The sequence below is a fragment of the Myotis lucifugus genome, unplaced genomic scaffold (genome assembly GCF_000147115.1).
Source record: "Myotis lucifugus unplaced genomic scaffold, Myoluc2.0 scaffold_62, whole genome shotgun sequence".
In the NCBI taxonomy this organism is placed as follows: Eukaryota; Metazoa; Chordata; class Mammalia; order Chiroptera; family Vespertilionidae; genus Myotis; species Myotis lucifugus.
Window position 1 is genome coordinate 2894640 of NW_005871110.1, and position 17306 is coordinate 2911945.

The 17306-nt window shown below is 37.1% G+C and overlaps 1 protein-coding gene across 7 annotated transcripts in view; it reads right to left on the reverse strand.

Moving 5' to 3' along the window:
* JMJD1C (jumonji domain containing 1C) overlaps nt 1-17306 on the reverse strand; it is a 172418-nt gene that overhangs the window by 46966 nt on the left and 108146 nt on the right. For 4 of the 7 annotated variants that reach the window (XM_023754618.1, XM_023754616.1, XM_006089717.3 and 1 more), the window contains 5 exons: nt 11757-11862; nt 8397-8521; nt 6902-7045; nt 6611-6797; nt 4795-6473 (listed from right to left, as the gene is read on the reverse strand). In XM_023754618.1, the coding sequence (XP_023610386.1) occupies nt 4795-6473; nt 6611-6797; nt 6902-7045; nt 8397-8521; nt 11757-11862 (2241 nt within the window). Of the gene's footprint in view, nt 1-4794; nt 6474-6610; nt 6798-6897; nt 7046-8396; nt 8522-11756; nt 11863-17306 lie in introns of all 7 variants that reach the window. The other 3 variants (XM_023754620.1, XM_023754619.1, XM_006089721.3) reach the window with 2 other exon arrangements.

Below are 17306 nucleotides of genomic sequence, written 5' to 3' on the forward strand. Positions count from 1 at the left end.
CCGGGTGAGGGACCTATTGGGGGAAAAGAGGAAACTGTAATAATCTGAACAATAAAGACTTATTAAAAAAATTATTTTTTGTATGTCAATATGCTGCCTTTCTCATACTGAATATGTGGTGACATTGATCTCTATGTTAAGAGTTACAACTATCAAAAGATATACAGTGGGGCCTTGACTTATGAGTTTAATTCGTTCCGAGACCAAGCTTGTTAAGGAGCTCATTAATTCAAATTACTCTGTCAACTCAATGCAAAAAATCGGCCGAGAGACAGCTGGTATCTCAAAAAACTTGTTAGTCGGGACACTCGTAAGTCAAGGCCCCACTGTACTTAGAAATTGTTTTTATACTATAACTCATTGGCATTTCTTCCAGAACATGATTTGTTGAGTCAAGATACTGGGAAAATACAATCCTTTGATTTTAATAGAGGGAATAAATTTTACATCTCTAAATGATAATGCAAAAGCAATATAATATAATGCCAAAGATATACTGCTGTCAAATTACTTCGATTAAAAAATATTATCCTAGCCCTAACTTGTTTGGCTCAGTGGATAGAGCGTCAGCCTGCGGACTGAAGGGTCCCAGGTTCGATTCCAGTCAGGGACATGTACCTTGGTTGTGGGCACATCCCCAGGAGGGGGTGTGCTGGAGGCAGCTGATCGATGTTCCTCTCTCATCTATGTTTCTAACTCTCTATCACTCTCCTTTCCTCTCTGTAAAAATCAATAAAATATTTAAAAAAAATATTATCCTATATAATAAAAGCCTAATATGCAAATTGTCCCCTCAGGCAGTCGTTTGACCACTCACTATGATTTGCGCTGACTACCAGGGGATGGCGGGGAACATGGCGGGCGTCGGTGACGCGGCGCTGGCAGCAGGTGGCAGTGGAGGCACTGCCGGCCTGAATGGGCCCTGACGAGACCAGGACCGCGGCCGGATGATGGAGCAGATGAGTGGGCGGCGCCAGGCCAATGCGGGTGCGAGCGGAGGCCTGATCACCCCACAGATGGTGACCAGCGGTGGTCCTGGCCCCGATCCCGGCCCCAACTGATCATCCCAGCTCCCAGGCACTGAAGGAGCCTGGCGGGGGGCCTGCCCCTGATCGATCACCCCACAGGCGGGATGGTGGAGCAGTTGAGGGGGCGGCGCCAGGCCAAGGCAGGGTGCCAGGCGGGGCTGCAGGGCTTCTAGGCTGGGGGTGTGAGCTGGGGCCTGATCTCCACAGGCCACCCAGAGGGACCCCACCTGTGCACGAATTCGTGCACTGGGTCTCTAGTATAATTATAAATCATAAACCTCATGCACATAATTATTCAAATGTTTAAAGGCCGCAGTTCTCCAAGATTCAGAAATCTCAAGTTGCAATCAATTATGGAAATGATAAGTTTTTTACTATAAAATAACATTAAAATGTATTACCTAATTGTTTCTCCACTTTAATTTATAATACTAGGTTTAAGATATCTTCACTTTTGCTCAAAATGTTTTACATAATAAATGAAAATCTGATATGCTCATTTTTAATATAACAAGTTTATGACCAGTTAATAAAACATTTTATGCCCTTACAAACATTGGTGCTAATTTTTCTAGTACACACACTGAGAGAGATGCTCCTACACAAGCCATTTCTAAACAGTTACACATATTTGTTTTCAAGGGTTTGGAAGTTATGGGAGAATAATCTCTTGGTTCTTCTACCCAATCAGTTGCAGCTACATTCAAGGCATATGAGAGTAAAGGGTCAGTGTAAAAAATGTGGATGTATTGGGCACTTGGGTCATCAGGGCTGCTTTCAATTCTGGTAAATATATATAGTTAATCCTCACTCAAAGAGTGAAGATATTTTTTCCATTGACTTTTTTTTAGGGAGGGAGGGAAGGAGGGAGAAAAGTGAGAGGAGAGAAACATCAATGTGACGGAGACACATCGACTGGTTGCCTCAAGCATGCACCCTGCCAGGGCTGGCAAACAGTATACTGAAGTGATTAATGACTCTTCATTGAGTTTGACTAAGTAATGTACGCATTCTACAAAGATTCCACCTACTCCAAGTTCAATGGAATAGGAATGGGAAACTTAAGATCAATGTAAGTACAATACTTTTAGAATTGAGATCCTGCCAGTATCAAATATAGGGATGTTGAAGAATAAACTGTGCAGTTCACTGGTAACTTCATTAAAGGCTGAAGCTCATATAAAACTGGAGCTAAAAGGAGCTGATGTTTATAATGGGAATAAACCACAAGAAATATCCTTTGAAACTGTTAGAACTATAATTTGCACTGCTTATCTTGATTCCCCTTACCACCACTGTCAACTATCATAACTTAGGGGATTAAGAAAGGATTTGTGGCCAAAGACCATAAGTCACTTGAGACATTTAGCTGTGCAGAGATAGGAGACAAGACAGCTATTGGAGACAACAATGATTCTAACGAGGGCCTTTATTGTCGAGAATCTGTAAGCACCTAACATTTACTGGTGTTCTTCATCTAAATGGCCACGGGTGCATATAACTGCCACGGACGAGAACACTGAACACCAGCACCTCCAGATTGGTGGCAAAGGTTGTAACTGAGAGCATGTTACTTATAATGGGATGGGCAAGGTGCGTGAAGAGGTGATTTGAATTGAGAGAGGCTTGTTAAAGAAACATGCTGCAGTGAGGAGCATGCCATGAAAACCAACTCCTGGCAGCTAGGTTTGGCTAAGCACATGATACCTGCCTCCATCAAGGACCCAATAAACTCTCCTGTGATTTGCAAAAAAGAAAAAGAAAAAGAAAAAAAAAGAAAGGACTCATGGCCACAGGCTAATGTCATCATTGCTATCCAGAATTTACAGTTCCTATAACAAACTTTTGGCAAGAGGAACACTATATTTGGACCTACTGGTGTTGACATGGCTCTATGTAAGCAGTATTATCCCTAAAGTAAAGAAGGGCACTATTGTTGTCTTCCAAATTCCCACCCTAACATATCTATTGTGGATTTTGGTGAACTTGAGAAAGGTGTCAAAAATACCCATGTCCAGTGCAGCATTATTCATAATAACCAAGGAGTGGAAGTAACCCAAAAATCCGTGGACATATGGTATAAAACTGTGGTATAAAAATAAAATAGAACCCTAGCTAGTTTGGCTCAGTGGATAGAGCGTCAACCTGTGGACCAAAGGATCCCGGGTTCAATTCCAGTCAAGGGCACATACCTTGGTTGCAGGCTCTTCCCTAGCCCAGGGTCCTGGTCAGGGCACGTGCAGGAGGCAACCAATCGATGTGTTTCTCTCACATCAATGTTCCTCTCTCTCTCTGTCTTTCCCTACCTCTTCCACTCTCTCTTTAAAAAAAAAAAAATCAGTGGAACAATGTCCTTGGGAGGATTAAAAAAAAAATTTAATGCAGCTTAAAAAGGGAAATCCTGTTACATGCTAACAACATGGATGAACTAACTTTAAGATTACGCTATGTGAAAAAAGAAGCCACAAAAGGTCAAATACTGCATGATTCCAATCAAATGAAGCATCTATCTAAAGCAGTCCAAATCATAGAAACAGAGAGTAGAAAAGTAGTTGCAAAGGACTGGGGGGACAGTGAAGGGGAGGAAAATTAATGTTTAATGGGTATAGAATTTCAGTTTTGCAAGATGAAAAAATTATAGAGGTCTGTTGCACAATAATGTGAATATACTTAATAGTACTACTGTACACTGTTGTTAATGGCTAGGTTGGTAAATTTAATGTTGTCTTTTTACCACAAAGTAAGTACAGAGGAAGGTAGCTAGAGAGAAAGAGTTAAAAGAAATTCTGGAGTATTGCTGAAGAGCATCCTGGGCTGCCCCAAGGACTAGTTGTCTCCTGAAATTTAACAGGGACTCCCACTCCCCCATTTTTTACATTGGGGCTGGTAATGCCCTCAACAATTTCTTAGTATAAAAATGAATTTGGATAGAGAAACCACATAGTCCATGAAAGAATAAAATCATTATACTATTATCTTCTGCAATACTCTATTAGGTAGAAAGAATCTAAGCCCCAACTTTACTGCTAAATATAAGGACCCTTTAACTTTGGCTCCCTTTAGAGAACAAGGAAATTAGAGTCATAACTTGTAATATAGCATCAACATAATGCATACAGCTAGGGAATAGAACAATTTGTCTTTTAAGAATAATTGGATAATATATATAAAAATCCTAACAACTATATATAATTTTTAATCCAGAAACTCCACTTATAGGAATTTAGCTTAGTCAAACAATTATGGATATATACCATAATTAATTATTGAAGATAGTCTTCATAATACGTATATTAGAAACAATCTGCCCTAACCGGTTTGGCTCAATGGATAGAGCATTGGCCTGCGGACTCAAGGGTCCCAGGTTCGATTCCGGTCAAGGGCATGTACTTTGGTTGCGGGCACATCCCCAGTAGGGAGCGTGCAGGAGGCAGCTGATCGATGTTTCTCTCTCATTGATGTTTCTAACTCTCTATCCCTCTCCCTTCCTCTCTGTAAAAAATCAATAAAATAAAATAAAAAAAGAAACAATCTAAGAAGTTTTACTTTAAATTGGCTTAAAAAACAAATAGGCTTTGAGATTTCAGATTTCATGGCTCTAAAGTTACTGTAATTGGAAAGTTTCATTATAATTAGAAAAATAACTTTAAAAATGTTAATACATTATATAAAGAAATCTAGAAAATTAATGAACTATTTAAAAAGCACTTGTACATATGTAGATTAGTATGTATATGGATATGTGGCTAACTACAATATAACTTACCCTTCTTAATGAAGATTCAGCATTAACTGCATTTTCTGGGTGAACCCACTTGGAAGAAGGCAGACCAAGTCCTGAGTATGCATGTGTTCCATTTGGATATTGCCAAATAATTGGATAAAGACCAAGCTGACTATACGAAGCAGAAGGATGGGCTTGTCCAAGAAGATGAGGTGACTGGTGCTGTAACAATTGTTGCTGTTGTTGGTGTGCTAGTGCTAAGTGGCTCAAGCTGCTGGCATGAGCAGTCTCTAATCGTGGGTGGCCACCAAGTAAGGAAGCAGTAGGCACTCCAGGTAACACAGCAGGTAGTAAATGAGGGTGATGAACAGAATGATGTGGACCACTAGTCAGAGGGTGAGAGTTAATGGTAGGCAATGGAGTTTGACTGGATGATCCGGCCAATAAGTGGGTTGCAGGAGTTAAGGCAGGGTGATGGGTACCTGGATTTAAACAGGTTCTATGAGATGAAGAATGAAGAGAAAAAGGATGCTGGTTTAAGAAAGGTGAAATGTGATTCGCTCCTGTTTCTGAGCCAATAAGTGCAGGATCTCTATAAACTGTGAAATGCTCATTTTTATCAATAATAAGAGGGCTCTTCGTAGTTTCCAATGTACTGCCTCGAGTAGGAACTGGATGAAAACTGCATCTTGATAACTCATGTTCTATCTTATTTGCCAGTCTTCTTTCACCAGCGGTATGGCTGTTGACATAAGTAGCCTTAGACTTAACAGAATCAGGAGAATGGGTAATTTTAGGTTTAACAACTTCAGGTGAGGGATTGGATTTTGTCTTGTGACCATCTACTGAAGCATTAAGTTTAGATTTTATAATCTCTGGAGGCGGACTTCGCTTACGCAGCTTATCATCCATCACAGAACCTGAACTTACAGAAGACGTGTAAGAAGCATACTGATTTTTTTCTTTTTCCATATTCAAATGATCATTTCCTGAAGGAGCATTCTTAACATTTGATTGGGTTAAATCTACTTTAACTATATCACTGATCCAGCTATGGTCAGAATCTTGTTTTGATGCTTCCAAATATTTTGCATTTACAATAGAATGTTTTGAATCACTAACATTAGAATCCATTTTCTGAAGTGTCTGAAGGCCAAAGGTATTTGAATTTTCCTGAACCACCTTTTCAGAATTAGTGTCATTTGTAATATCAATAACACATTTTGGTGTGGATGGTCTGGATACAAACTGCTCCTTTGGCAATTCCACTGTATGTGTTTTTTCCGTATTTTCCTGAAGAAGTAAATCATTAGGATTATGATCAGAAAGTGTGGTCTGTTCTGATGAATGGATAATCATTTTTTCTTGAAGCTGAGAGTCAACAAACTTCTGCTTCTCCACTTCTTCATGTTTTTTATCTCCTTGTATTTGATCCCAGGGAGGCTGGCTATCTATGAGTGTCTCCTCTCCTGTTTTCTCATTATTTTGGAATTTTCCTTCTTCTCCATTTATCTTCGAAGTGTTTTTATTTTTCAACTCATTCTCTGGTTTCTGCTCTAAGGAATTATTTATTATCCTCTTATTTGGATTTTCTGAGTCACTGTTTTCAGAAAAGTCTGAAACATTGTCGGTTCGTAGTCTTTTCATATTTAGCTTCTTTTCATCCTCCTCAGGTTTCCTTCTTTTGTTCACCAACTGTTTGTTTTTACCTTTAGGATTTTCTGCAAGATTAAAAAAAAAGAGGTTTTATTTTTTATACTGATATTAAATAAGTATACTTTAAATGTATTTTTACTTGTTCTCATTCCCTAAAAAAAAAAAAAAAAAAAAAAAAAAAAAAAAAAGCAGGTCCTCCTACCTCCTCGCCCTATATAATCATATTTTTCCTCCTTCATCTTCTCTTCATCTGGTATGCTGCTATCTGAGCCCTTCCTCTTATTTGAACGAATATTTCTTTGTTGCTGGTGTGTATTTTGTTTTGGTACAGCAGCTTGTGAGTTCATTGTTGGTCTAGGACTATTTGCCTGGGCACGTGTATAATGACCCTAAAAAAAAAATACACCAATTAACAATGATTTGTTTACTACCTGATCCTAAGTAATCTAAGGGAAAATTTTTTACAATAATCCAGAACTAACAACATACATACGTGAACAGCGTTGCTATTTTGACTAGCACGAGACCTTCGTCGTGATGTAATGCCAATATTTTCACCTTTTAACAAAGAGTGAACAACATCATCTAGAAAGGTCATTTGAACCATAGAAGGATCGACATTCTGTGGTTCTAGTACCTAATCCATGACACAAAAAAAGAACAAAAATTAAATCCAGTCAGCTAGCCAATGTGTTATTTAGGCACATTCATCAATGAATAGAAATGTCTAGAAATCAGTTTGAATTCTTAATTTATAAGATACTGCTATACTTACAATAAGCTAATTTTAATCATCATAGAGAAAATTACTTCAACTTTCTTCTGAGATCTACTATTGTATCTGCTAGCCAAGAATTAAAAAGCAAATATATCTATTGCAAGTATACCTTGAAAAACAAATGAGTATGATGCCAAGTCATAAAATAATTTTCAAAAAAAAGGTATAAAATAAAATTAAGAAGATAGAGCTTAGAGGAAAAGGACAAAGGTGTAAATAAATAAATAAATATAAATTTTAAAAGAGAGGTTAAAGAAATAATTTTTTAAAAACCTAAAGGCAATTTTGTTCTTCACTGAGAGGTGAAAGTTCATCACCTTTACAGGAAAAAAATACCATTTAAATAATAGTATTTTCACAAAATTTTAACCAAAGCATTCAAATTGTTTATAAAGGGCCTCTCATTAATTCAGTTACTCTCTACAACTCATACAGGTAAGATGGTGTAAATATCTATTTTTTTCAAGAAAATAAACTACAGCTTTAAAAGATTTGAAATTAAGACTTTCAGACTATTCACTTATTTATTTAAAATATTTATTGTTGAAAGTATTACATATGTCCCCCCCCCCCACTGACCCCTTCTAAATCCCGCCCCTCTCTCCCCTCCACTCCTCCTTCTTTACCACTTTATTGTCTGTGTCCATTGGTTATTCATACATGCATACAAGTTCTTTGGTTGATCTCTTCCCACCCACTCTAGCCTTCCCCTCTGAGATTCTTCAGCAGACTGCTATTTAAAAATTCCATTTGAAATTTGTATCCTTAATACTCACCATAAAACTTAAGGGAGCATACCAACTCTGAAATTTAATGTGAAAAGAACTACAGCATATATTAAAAGTTTTCATAATGGAAAAGAAAACATTTGGGAAATATTTTTATTCCTGGAGAGACGGGAAAGCTGACTTTACAAAATATTTTGCTGACCTAAGCATTAAAAAACACCCCACACTAATCAATTAAAAGAGTCTGATGTCTCTATTTAACAGACTGATTTTATCAGTGTTGAAATAAATTTGGCATCATTATCTCCCTGTGACCTAAAGAGACCTCTATGTAACATCAATATATTTAAACTTATTGGGATTATATGACTAAAATAACAGATGAAAATTACATAGTGTCAGCCTATTGATCCATTTTTGGGGAACAATGAAAATTTGAATTGTATATATCTGTTTCCAAAAATATTAGTTGTACTATTTACCTGATCATTCATAACGATCATGGTGCGAGTGAAGAGATCATGATGAGTAATTATGCCAGTAAACCACTGGGTGGCAGAGTCTTGTCTATATACTCTCACTCTGTATCCATTTAAGGAATAAGGACCTAAAAAAAACCAAAAAACCAAAAAACAAAAAAAACAAAAAAACACACAAATAAAAATAAAGAATAACCCAAGAAATAGGGATATCTTAAATGGAGACATTTTCATTTAAAAACTATCTTTTAGGAGAAACATGAGTTATGACACAAATGGGTAATACTCACTTGGATATAAGTAAGTATATATAAAAGACAGATCATTATCAAGTTATCATTAAACACACTCTCCTAGACACAAATACTTTCTAACTCAATGGAAATTAAGTAACTAAGTCAGAAAGAATGTCTCTGGGATCGTAAGTTAATAAGAGGATTGTACAAAATGTAAAGTTATAGTGGTCTAGAAAGTAGTAAGGTTACAAAGCTACTTAACAAGGTTGGGGTACATTAACTACATGGCTAAAATGGAAAGGGTAATGTGGAACTTATTGCCTCAGTCTCCTAGTTACCATACTTTACTATAAGAAACTATAAATTTTGATTTCTCTGTGATAGCTAGGAAAACGTGCCAAAAATCATAAAACATGTAGAGATTGTCTAGTGAATTTATAAATATGGCGCTAAAATGCTCTATAAAGAAATATGGCATACTTTTGGATTAAATTCACTTCTTAAAAAGGTTATCTACATATAAATATACCATGTCTATATATAAGTAGGCTTATTAAAACAAGTCAATCCACAAAATATACAGGGTGGGGCAAAAGTAGGTTATATTGTGAGCATATGAAATCCAAATTGTTATTTATTAATTACTAGAGGCCCAGTGCACAAAATTTGTGTACGGGGGTGGGGGTGGGGTGGGGTGGGGTGGGAGGAGGAGGGTTGTCCCTCAGCCAGGCCTGCACCCTCTCCAATCTGGGACACCTTGAGGGATGTCCGACTGCCAGTTTAGGCCTGATCCCGCCACGTGACTGGCATTAGGACATCCCTCTCACTGGCATTAGGACATCCCTCTCACAATCTGGGACCGCTAGCTCCTAACCGCTTGCCTGCCCGCCTGCTCTGCCTGCCAGCCTGATTGCCCCCTAACCACTCCCCTCACAGCCGGATCTATGCCTAACTGCTCCCCTGCCGGCCTGATGGCCCCTAACTGCTCCCCTGCCGGCCTGATGGCCCCCAACTGCCCTCCCCTGCTGGACTGATGACCCACAACTGCCCTCCCCTGCTGCAACCCATCTCCTCTGCGTGAGGCGATGGAGACGCCACGACCAGCCTCCTCCTCGCCACGCAGAGCCGCGGGACTCCCAGGCCTCATTGCACAGAGTGGCCGCCAGGCTACGCTGTGTGTGCGGCCATCTTGTGCCGGCGTGAGGGCGTGATGCCACCTAGGCTATTATTAGTATAAATTGTATTATTTTCCTTATGGACAACTGTAAACCTACTTTTGCTTCATCCTGAACCTGTATAATGGAGATAAAAATTTCTCCAATTCACAGGTACCAGTGCACTTTAGAATAACTCTAAATAATGACCAATTTTCAATTCCCATTAGCACACCATCTTAACTACTTGTTCCCACAACCAAACAATTTTGAGTTAGCCTCACTTTTTATTTTTTATAAATATTATGTTTTAAAAATTGATTTAAGAGCAAGAGGAAGGGGGAGAGAGAGAATCATCAATGTGAGAGAGAAACATTGACCTGTATTATGTACCCTGACCAGGAATCAAACCAGCAATCTTTTGGTGCAAGGGATAAGGCTCAACTAACTAAGCCGCACTGGCCAGGGCACTGCCTTAATATTTTCACCTCTAACAACATGATAAGGAAGAAAGGTTATTAAAAAATATTAACCTGGTTTCTCCATTGAATTAATTAGAAGAAAAAAGGTAAGACAGGACATAACAACCAATCAATTTGTGGACTTTTTTTGATCCCCTGATTTTCAATCAATCCTGTTAAAAATAATTTAAGACACTTATGAGACGAATGGAAATTTTAACCCAAGTATTCAGTACTTGATATTAAGGAAGCTTTTTTCCCCAGTATAATAATGATGTGATGTCTTTAAAAACAGATAGGACGTGGTGATGTCTGAAATTTTATAGAAGTAAACAGGAGTATGGATGTGACAGAATCTCCCATGGTTTTATAATTCCTGGGGCTTGGATATAAGAACATAGAAGTTCACTGAAATATTATAATACTGTTTATGTTTCAAATTATTCATATTAAAAGTTTAAAAAGTATTTAGCTTAAGAATTTAGTAAGCAGATGATCTGTTGCCATACCTACACAAAGCAAAACAGCCACAACTTTGGGATTATCTCTCTTAATACTTAAATGGCATGGAAGTTGAGAACTGAGATAAATATGGAAATTTGACCACAAAATTCCTTTTTATAAAAATTAGACCTAATATCAATACTTCATGTCACGTTGTCCCTATTTTAATTTAATTACACAAAAAGCTTTACATTTACATAATGATTTTACTGACAGAAAAAGAAATCACTAAGAATTATAAAACCCCACTGATTTAAAAGTCACATGTTGTAGACAAACTTGTTTCTAGGGGGAAAAAAAGAAAGAAAAAACTAAGACTAGTATTGTAGTAATCACTGAGGAAGGCAAACTGAAATAGACCACTTTTATCAGATACCAACAGCATTCTTCAAAGGAAATCAATTGTGGCTTTGGGCAACCCTCTACTGCAAACAATGCTTCCTTTTCCAGGAAGGACACACCTAAAGCATTCTGTAAATATGGAAATTTTTCCTATCAACAAAACATCTGTGTGGCGATAATTTCATGCCAGGCAGCTATCTCAAATTGGTTAACTGGACTAAAAAAGAAATTATCAACTTTCTATTAAAATTATTATGATTTTGCTATTATTTTTCCTGGACTGTATATAACTCAAAATATGAGACTAGGCTTTCTATTTATATTGCACATAATTGAAACAACCAAAACCTAACATGAGAAAATGTTCAGTTTAAAAACAAAACAAACCCAGCTGGCGTGGCTCAGTGGTTGAGCGTTGACCTGTAAACCAGGTCATCAGTTCGATTCCCGGTCAGGGAACATGCCCAGGTTGCACGGGCTTGATCCCCAGTGAGGAGTGTGCAGGAGGCAACTGATCCAGGATTCTCTCTCATCATTGATGTTTCTATCTCTCTCTCCCTATCCCTTCCTCTCTGAAATCAATAAAAATATATTTAAAAAAATAATAATAAAATGAAACAAAACAAAACTTCCACACAGAGAAATACAAAACTTTAAAATAGTTACCTTGCATAAAAATCTCCTGAACCTTTTGTTCCTTTACCCAAATTTTCACTTCTTCCTGAAGTTGTGGATTGTCCCTGAGAACTGGGTTTAGGCTGTCTATGTCCTCCTAGAATTACAGATTAAAAGGAAGGTCCATGTTATGCTCTTATAACATTAATGTTACCAAATTTCCCTCCTACATGTTCTAAAGATGGAAAAAAAATTCCTTGATTTAAATGTATGAAAAAACACAAGTTCTTAAGTAATAATTCATTAGTAATTAAATAATAACAGAACACCAAAATAAATTAATCCATGGTAAAATTTGCTCCTTGACAACCATGTCATGTCCTAAAGGCAAAATCTGAAATCTATTCATCTGTTTTTAACTTCAAGTATGGCCTTATACAAGTCATCTTTTTAAAGGGTTTCACTGTTAGAAACAATATACAAATGAACCAGCATCAGGTCATTTAAGGTTGTCAGCAAAAGAATCAAGCTGAATATTTTAGTGACAATATAAATATACATAGTTGAGTTACCATTCTTCCCATAATGCCTAAAATGTTAGCTTTAAATGACAAGTCATTATCTAGTATCTTGATTTAAATGTTATTAGTTTTGTTCTACTCAAATACAGCTGACCAGTAACTTCAATGCTAAAAGTTTTCAAGCCAGTGTCAAAGCATCCAGGCAATTAAAATTACGTTATTTTTTTTAAATATATTTTATTGATTTTTTACAGAGAGGAAGGGAGAGAGATAGAGAGTTAGAAACATCGATGAGAGAGAAACATCGATCAGCTGCCTCCTGCACATCTCCCACTGGGGATGTGTCCGCAACCCAGGTACATGCCCTTGACCGGAATCGAACCTGGGACCCTTCAGTCCACAGGCCGACGCTCTATCCACTGAGCCAAACCGGTTTCGGCTAAAATTACGTTATTGATGATATTATCCTTATAACAAGGTGGATCTAGAGAGAAATAACAAGTTCTCTCATTAGAGATGTGAATCACACAGTTACGTTGTTGCCCACAAACTGTTGGTACCCTGCTGGACTCTCTGACATTGTGTTCTCTCTCTCTTAAAGCACCTCTGCTGCTCCTCCATTTGAGATCAGCAACAGGAGCCCTAGGGTAGAGCTGGGAAGAACAACAAAGCAGCACTGTCAATTGGCGGCCTTCTTAAAAATGGACTGGCAGATTATGGAAACCAGTGAAGAGAAGAAGCTAAATGAAGATAGTTGTATCTGATGAATAAAAATAATTTGGCAATTTGGAAGAGCCGAAAGTGGCTGAAGAGTACAAAAGATGAATCCCTAATCAAGCAGGTAGGTCATACTTCACTCTTCTGCTTTAAAGTTTTTCTAAGTAAAACTTTTCCTTCTCATGTCATCACTGCTTTTAGGGACTACTTTGAATTTTTGGAGTAATACTGTGGTAGATAATGTGATTTCATTTGTACCTAGTGAACACTACAGGTGAAGTAAAGGCCTTTAAAGTTATCAGCTATGTTCCTTGGAAAAGATACAAAAGTGCTACTTTAAAGCAAAAGGAAATACTACAGTGAAAAGTGTCACACAAAAAGGTAGATAAAATGTGTCATTTTGAAAAAAATAATTGCCCATGACTAGTCTTCCCTTTTGTAAAAAAAGCTTTTTAGCAATTCCTTTTGCACACTTAGTTAACATCATCATTTTAAGAATAGAAAATACCATAGAAAGTTCAGGCTTGAATCCTCTTGATACACACCAGGTGATAGACTGATCTATGACAGACAAAACACAGGAAACTTTCTGTTTCCCAAGGAAATCCATTACTATTTCCAGACAGCCCTGACAGCTATCAAGTTCTTTTAAAATCTTTCTTACTTTAACTTCCATACACAGATCCAAGCTTAACTCCTTAGAGTCAAACACAAACCTAATCGCTTTCCTAAGATGATAGTCTAGTCATTCAAACATTTGAATTCTGGTTTTAGGTATCTGTAGACTCAAGTCTTCTCTAGTTTTAAACATCTACCTAACCTTTATTACAATTGCTCTTGTCACTGTTATTCTAGACGTTTAACTGGCAAGAAGAAAATGGGTACTCATCTAGAAAACCACACAATCACCTGGATGTCACTGCTGAGTTTATACAAAGTTTACTATGGCCTATTGCTCCCAAGCCTTTATATTTTGGGGGGAAATGGGGCACAAACTGCTATTAAAACAGCACAGCCATATTCTGTAGATAGGTATAACATCAGTTACCCTGTATTGAAAATTTACAACTTAAGATACAGGAATATAAAATTTACTTGCTCAACATTTATGTATATTTTATTTATTCAACAGGTTAAAATAATAGGCTGAATTTCCAAAAGTAAGACACCATACCAATATCCTCTCAAAAATGACGCATTCATTTCTAGCACAAAAAGCATACCATTAAAAACTAATAATTAACTCCATTTCCTGAAATGACCTTATATAAGTCCAAATTACTGTGTTATCAATTTCCCCTCATCTATAAAGCAGAGTTACTAATATCTGCCTCTTTCCATCTTAATGTTTTTATAAGATTTAAAAAAATACCACAAGCACTTTCCTTAAAACATCCAATTCTGAATTATGCCTAATACTGGATGACAAGAATTACTAAATTAAAACCCATGAAAATTATCCCAATACATTGCCTGGTTATGATAGTCATATTGTTACTGAAGTCCTCCCTCTATGTATAGTGCTCTGAAAGTTATAGGTACTTCTGTTAACTGTAGTCATCATTCCCTTTGTGAGCTTTTTAAAGAGACTCAAAAAAAGACAGATTATTAAGAGTTGCTAATGCTAACGAAGAGCCAAATGAATGCTCCCCTCCCCCTTTTTTATTGACCTGAACAATTCTGTGAAAGTGCTAAAAATCAGATACAAGGCAGGCAGACTCACAGACATGAGAAACTAAGGATCTGTAAATTAAAAATGCTATAAATAGCCTGGCTGATTTGGCTCAATGGATGAGTGTTGACCTATGAACCAGAAGTTCACAGTTCGATTCCCAGTCAGGGCACATACCCAGGTTTTCGGCTCAATCTCCAGTAGGGGGTGTGCTAGGAGGCCGATCAATGATTCTCCCTCATCACTGATGTTTCTATCTACCTCCTTCTCCCTTCCTCTCTAAAATCAATAAAAACATATTTAAATAAAACACAAAAATCATAGCTTTAAAAAATGCTATTTATTCATTATCTTTCACAGAATGCAAGTGACTAATATAGAACTTTAGCTGTGCCTCGAGTGAAGATTAAAAAAAAATAAAACCCCCAAGAACAGTGTAGGGGAAGACCCAATCAGGGAGACAAATATAGCTTATATGACACTTTGAAAAAGATTAGGGTTAAAGAGAAAGGAAATGTCACACCACATCCTACCACAAAACTGTCTTCATGTACTACTGGGAGAAATGATCAATATATTTCAAACATTTTACCTGGTATTTTCTGCTACATAAAATTAAGGCTATGGTTATTTCTAAAATGTTTCTAACATAGTTTTGAATCTACTAGTATAGTCAGTTTTGGATACCCTCATTCTTTCTTCCTAACACAATCTATGATAAAACCTAAAATTTTCCAGATTTACATAATTGCTAAAATTTTAAGTTTTAGGCAGAATTTTAAATTATTATAATTATTTAGAACTACTAGATTCCCTGCTATAAAACAAACATCAATATTTTAGAGTCAAGAGTGTTACAGATTTTATGTATTCACGCTGAAAAAATAAAAAACCTGCAAGATTTTAATGTACATGAATCAGAATTAAGCTGAAACATAGGATTCATTTACTCACTGCAATCCTTAATTTGTGTAATTTAAAATAAAAACAAAACTGACTTCAATAGCAATTAAGCCTCACTTTTTAAAAAGCAAGCTTTAGAAGCAATGTTCTGTTACAAATAGCCTGAGTAGCCTTAGCAAGTTCTTGCAAAACAGAATCAAAGGCATTGACTAGCTGTAGAAATCAGTGAGCAAGCCTGAGGTCAGCAGTGAATCTAAAGGCAGAAGTAAATCTTGAGGTGGGGACTATGCTTTGGATTACAAATAAGTAGAACAAGGAGACAGAATTTGTTGTTGCTGTTAATTCTCACCTGAGGATATTCTTTTCATCAATTTTTAAGGAGAGGGAAAGAGAGAGGGAAAGGGAGAGAAAAACATCAATGTGAGAGAAACACATAGATAGGTTGCCTCCTGCAGGCGTCCTGACCAGGCCACTGACTAGGGTCCTGGCTGGGGAGGAGCCTGCAACCAAGGTACAGTGTCCTTGGCCAGAATGGGAATCAGGACCCTTTGGTTGGACACAGGCCTACACTCTATACACTGAGCTAAACCGGCTAGGGCAAGGAGAAGACTTTTTACTTATATGTTTTCCTTATTTATTTATCTTATGGACTTAACTTTTACAGTTTCTTTTAAAGTCTTTTTTTTTAAAATATATTTTATTGATTTTTTACAGAGAGGAAGGGAGAGAGATAGATAGTTAGAAACATCGATGGGAGAGAAACATCGATCAGCTGCCTCCTGCACATCTCCCACTGGGGATGTGCCCGCAACCCAGGTACATGCCCTTGACCGGAATCGAACCCGGGACCCTTCAGTCCGCAGGCCGACGCTCTCTCCACTGAGCCAAACCGGTTTCAGCATCTTTTAAAGTCTTTTTGTCACAGTCTTCTTAATCAATTTGTCAATATATTACTATACATTGAAAGCAACCTTCTAGAACAGAGCTTTTCAACCTTTTTCATCTCATGGCATACATAAACTAATTACTAAAATTCTTCAGCACACCAAAAAAATATATTTTTTGCCAATTTGGCAAAAAAAAAATAATTTTGATTAAGTCACACCAGACAGTAATTGTTGTGTTGGTGTGTTGGCTGCTGTCAATTTTTTTTTTTTTTTTTTTAACAATCTAAGAGAAAAGAGTCAGTGCCCCTGAAAATAGGGCATGTTTTAAAAATTCTTGCAGCACTGGTTGAAAATCGCTGTTCTAGAATAATATCACCTTTCTCACGTTTTCCCGATAAAAATAATCTACCAATCTTTCTAAATTGTTTTATTTACCATATTTCATGGCTCCCAGTTTTAGAAAAGCAAGTTTATGAAGCACATGAATGTTAAAAAATGTTTCTCACCTGGCCAGCATGGCTCAGTGGTTGAGCATCAACCCATGAACCAGGAGTTCACAGTTCGATTCCTGTTAGGGCACATGCCCAGGTTGTGGGCTTGATCGCCGATCAAGGATTCTCTCTTACCACAGATGTTTCTATCTCTTACTCCCTTCTCCCTTCCTCTCTGAAATCAATAAAAATATATTTTTTTAAAAAATGATTCTCTCCTCTTCCCCTTTTTCTCAAAAAAAAAAAAAAAAAACCATCCTCGGGTGAAGATAAAAAAATAAAAATTGGAAAATAATGTTAATTCATTTCATAATCACTATAGCTAAATCCTGGTAGCTTGATCCCAGAATATTACAGATAAGTATTCCATCATCCTCAGAATTCTACCTTGAAGCTTATTGCCACAGTAA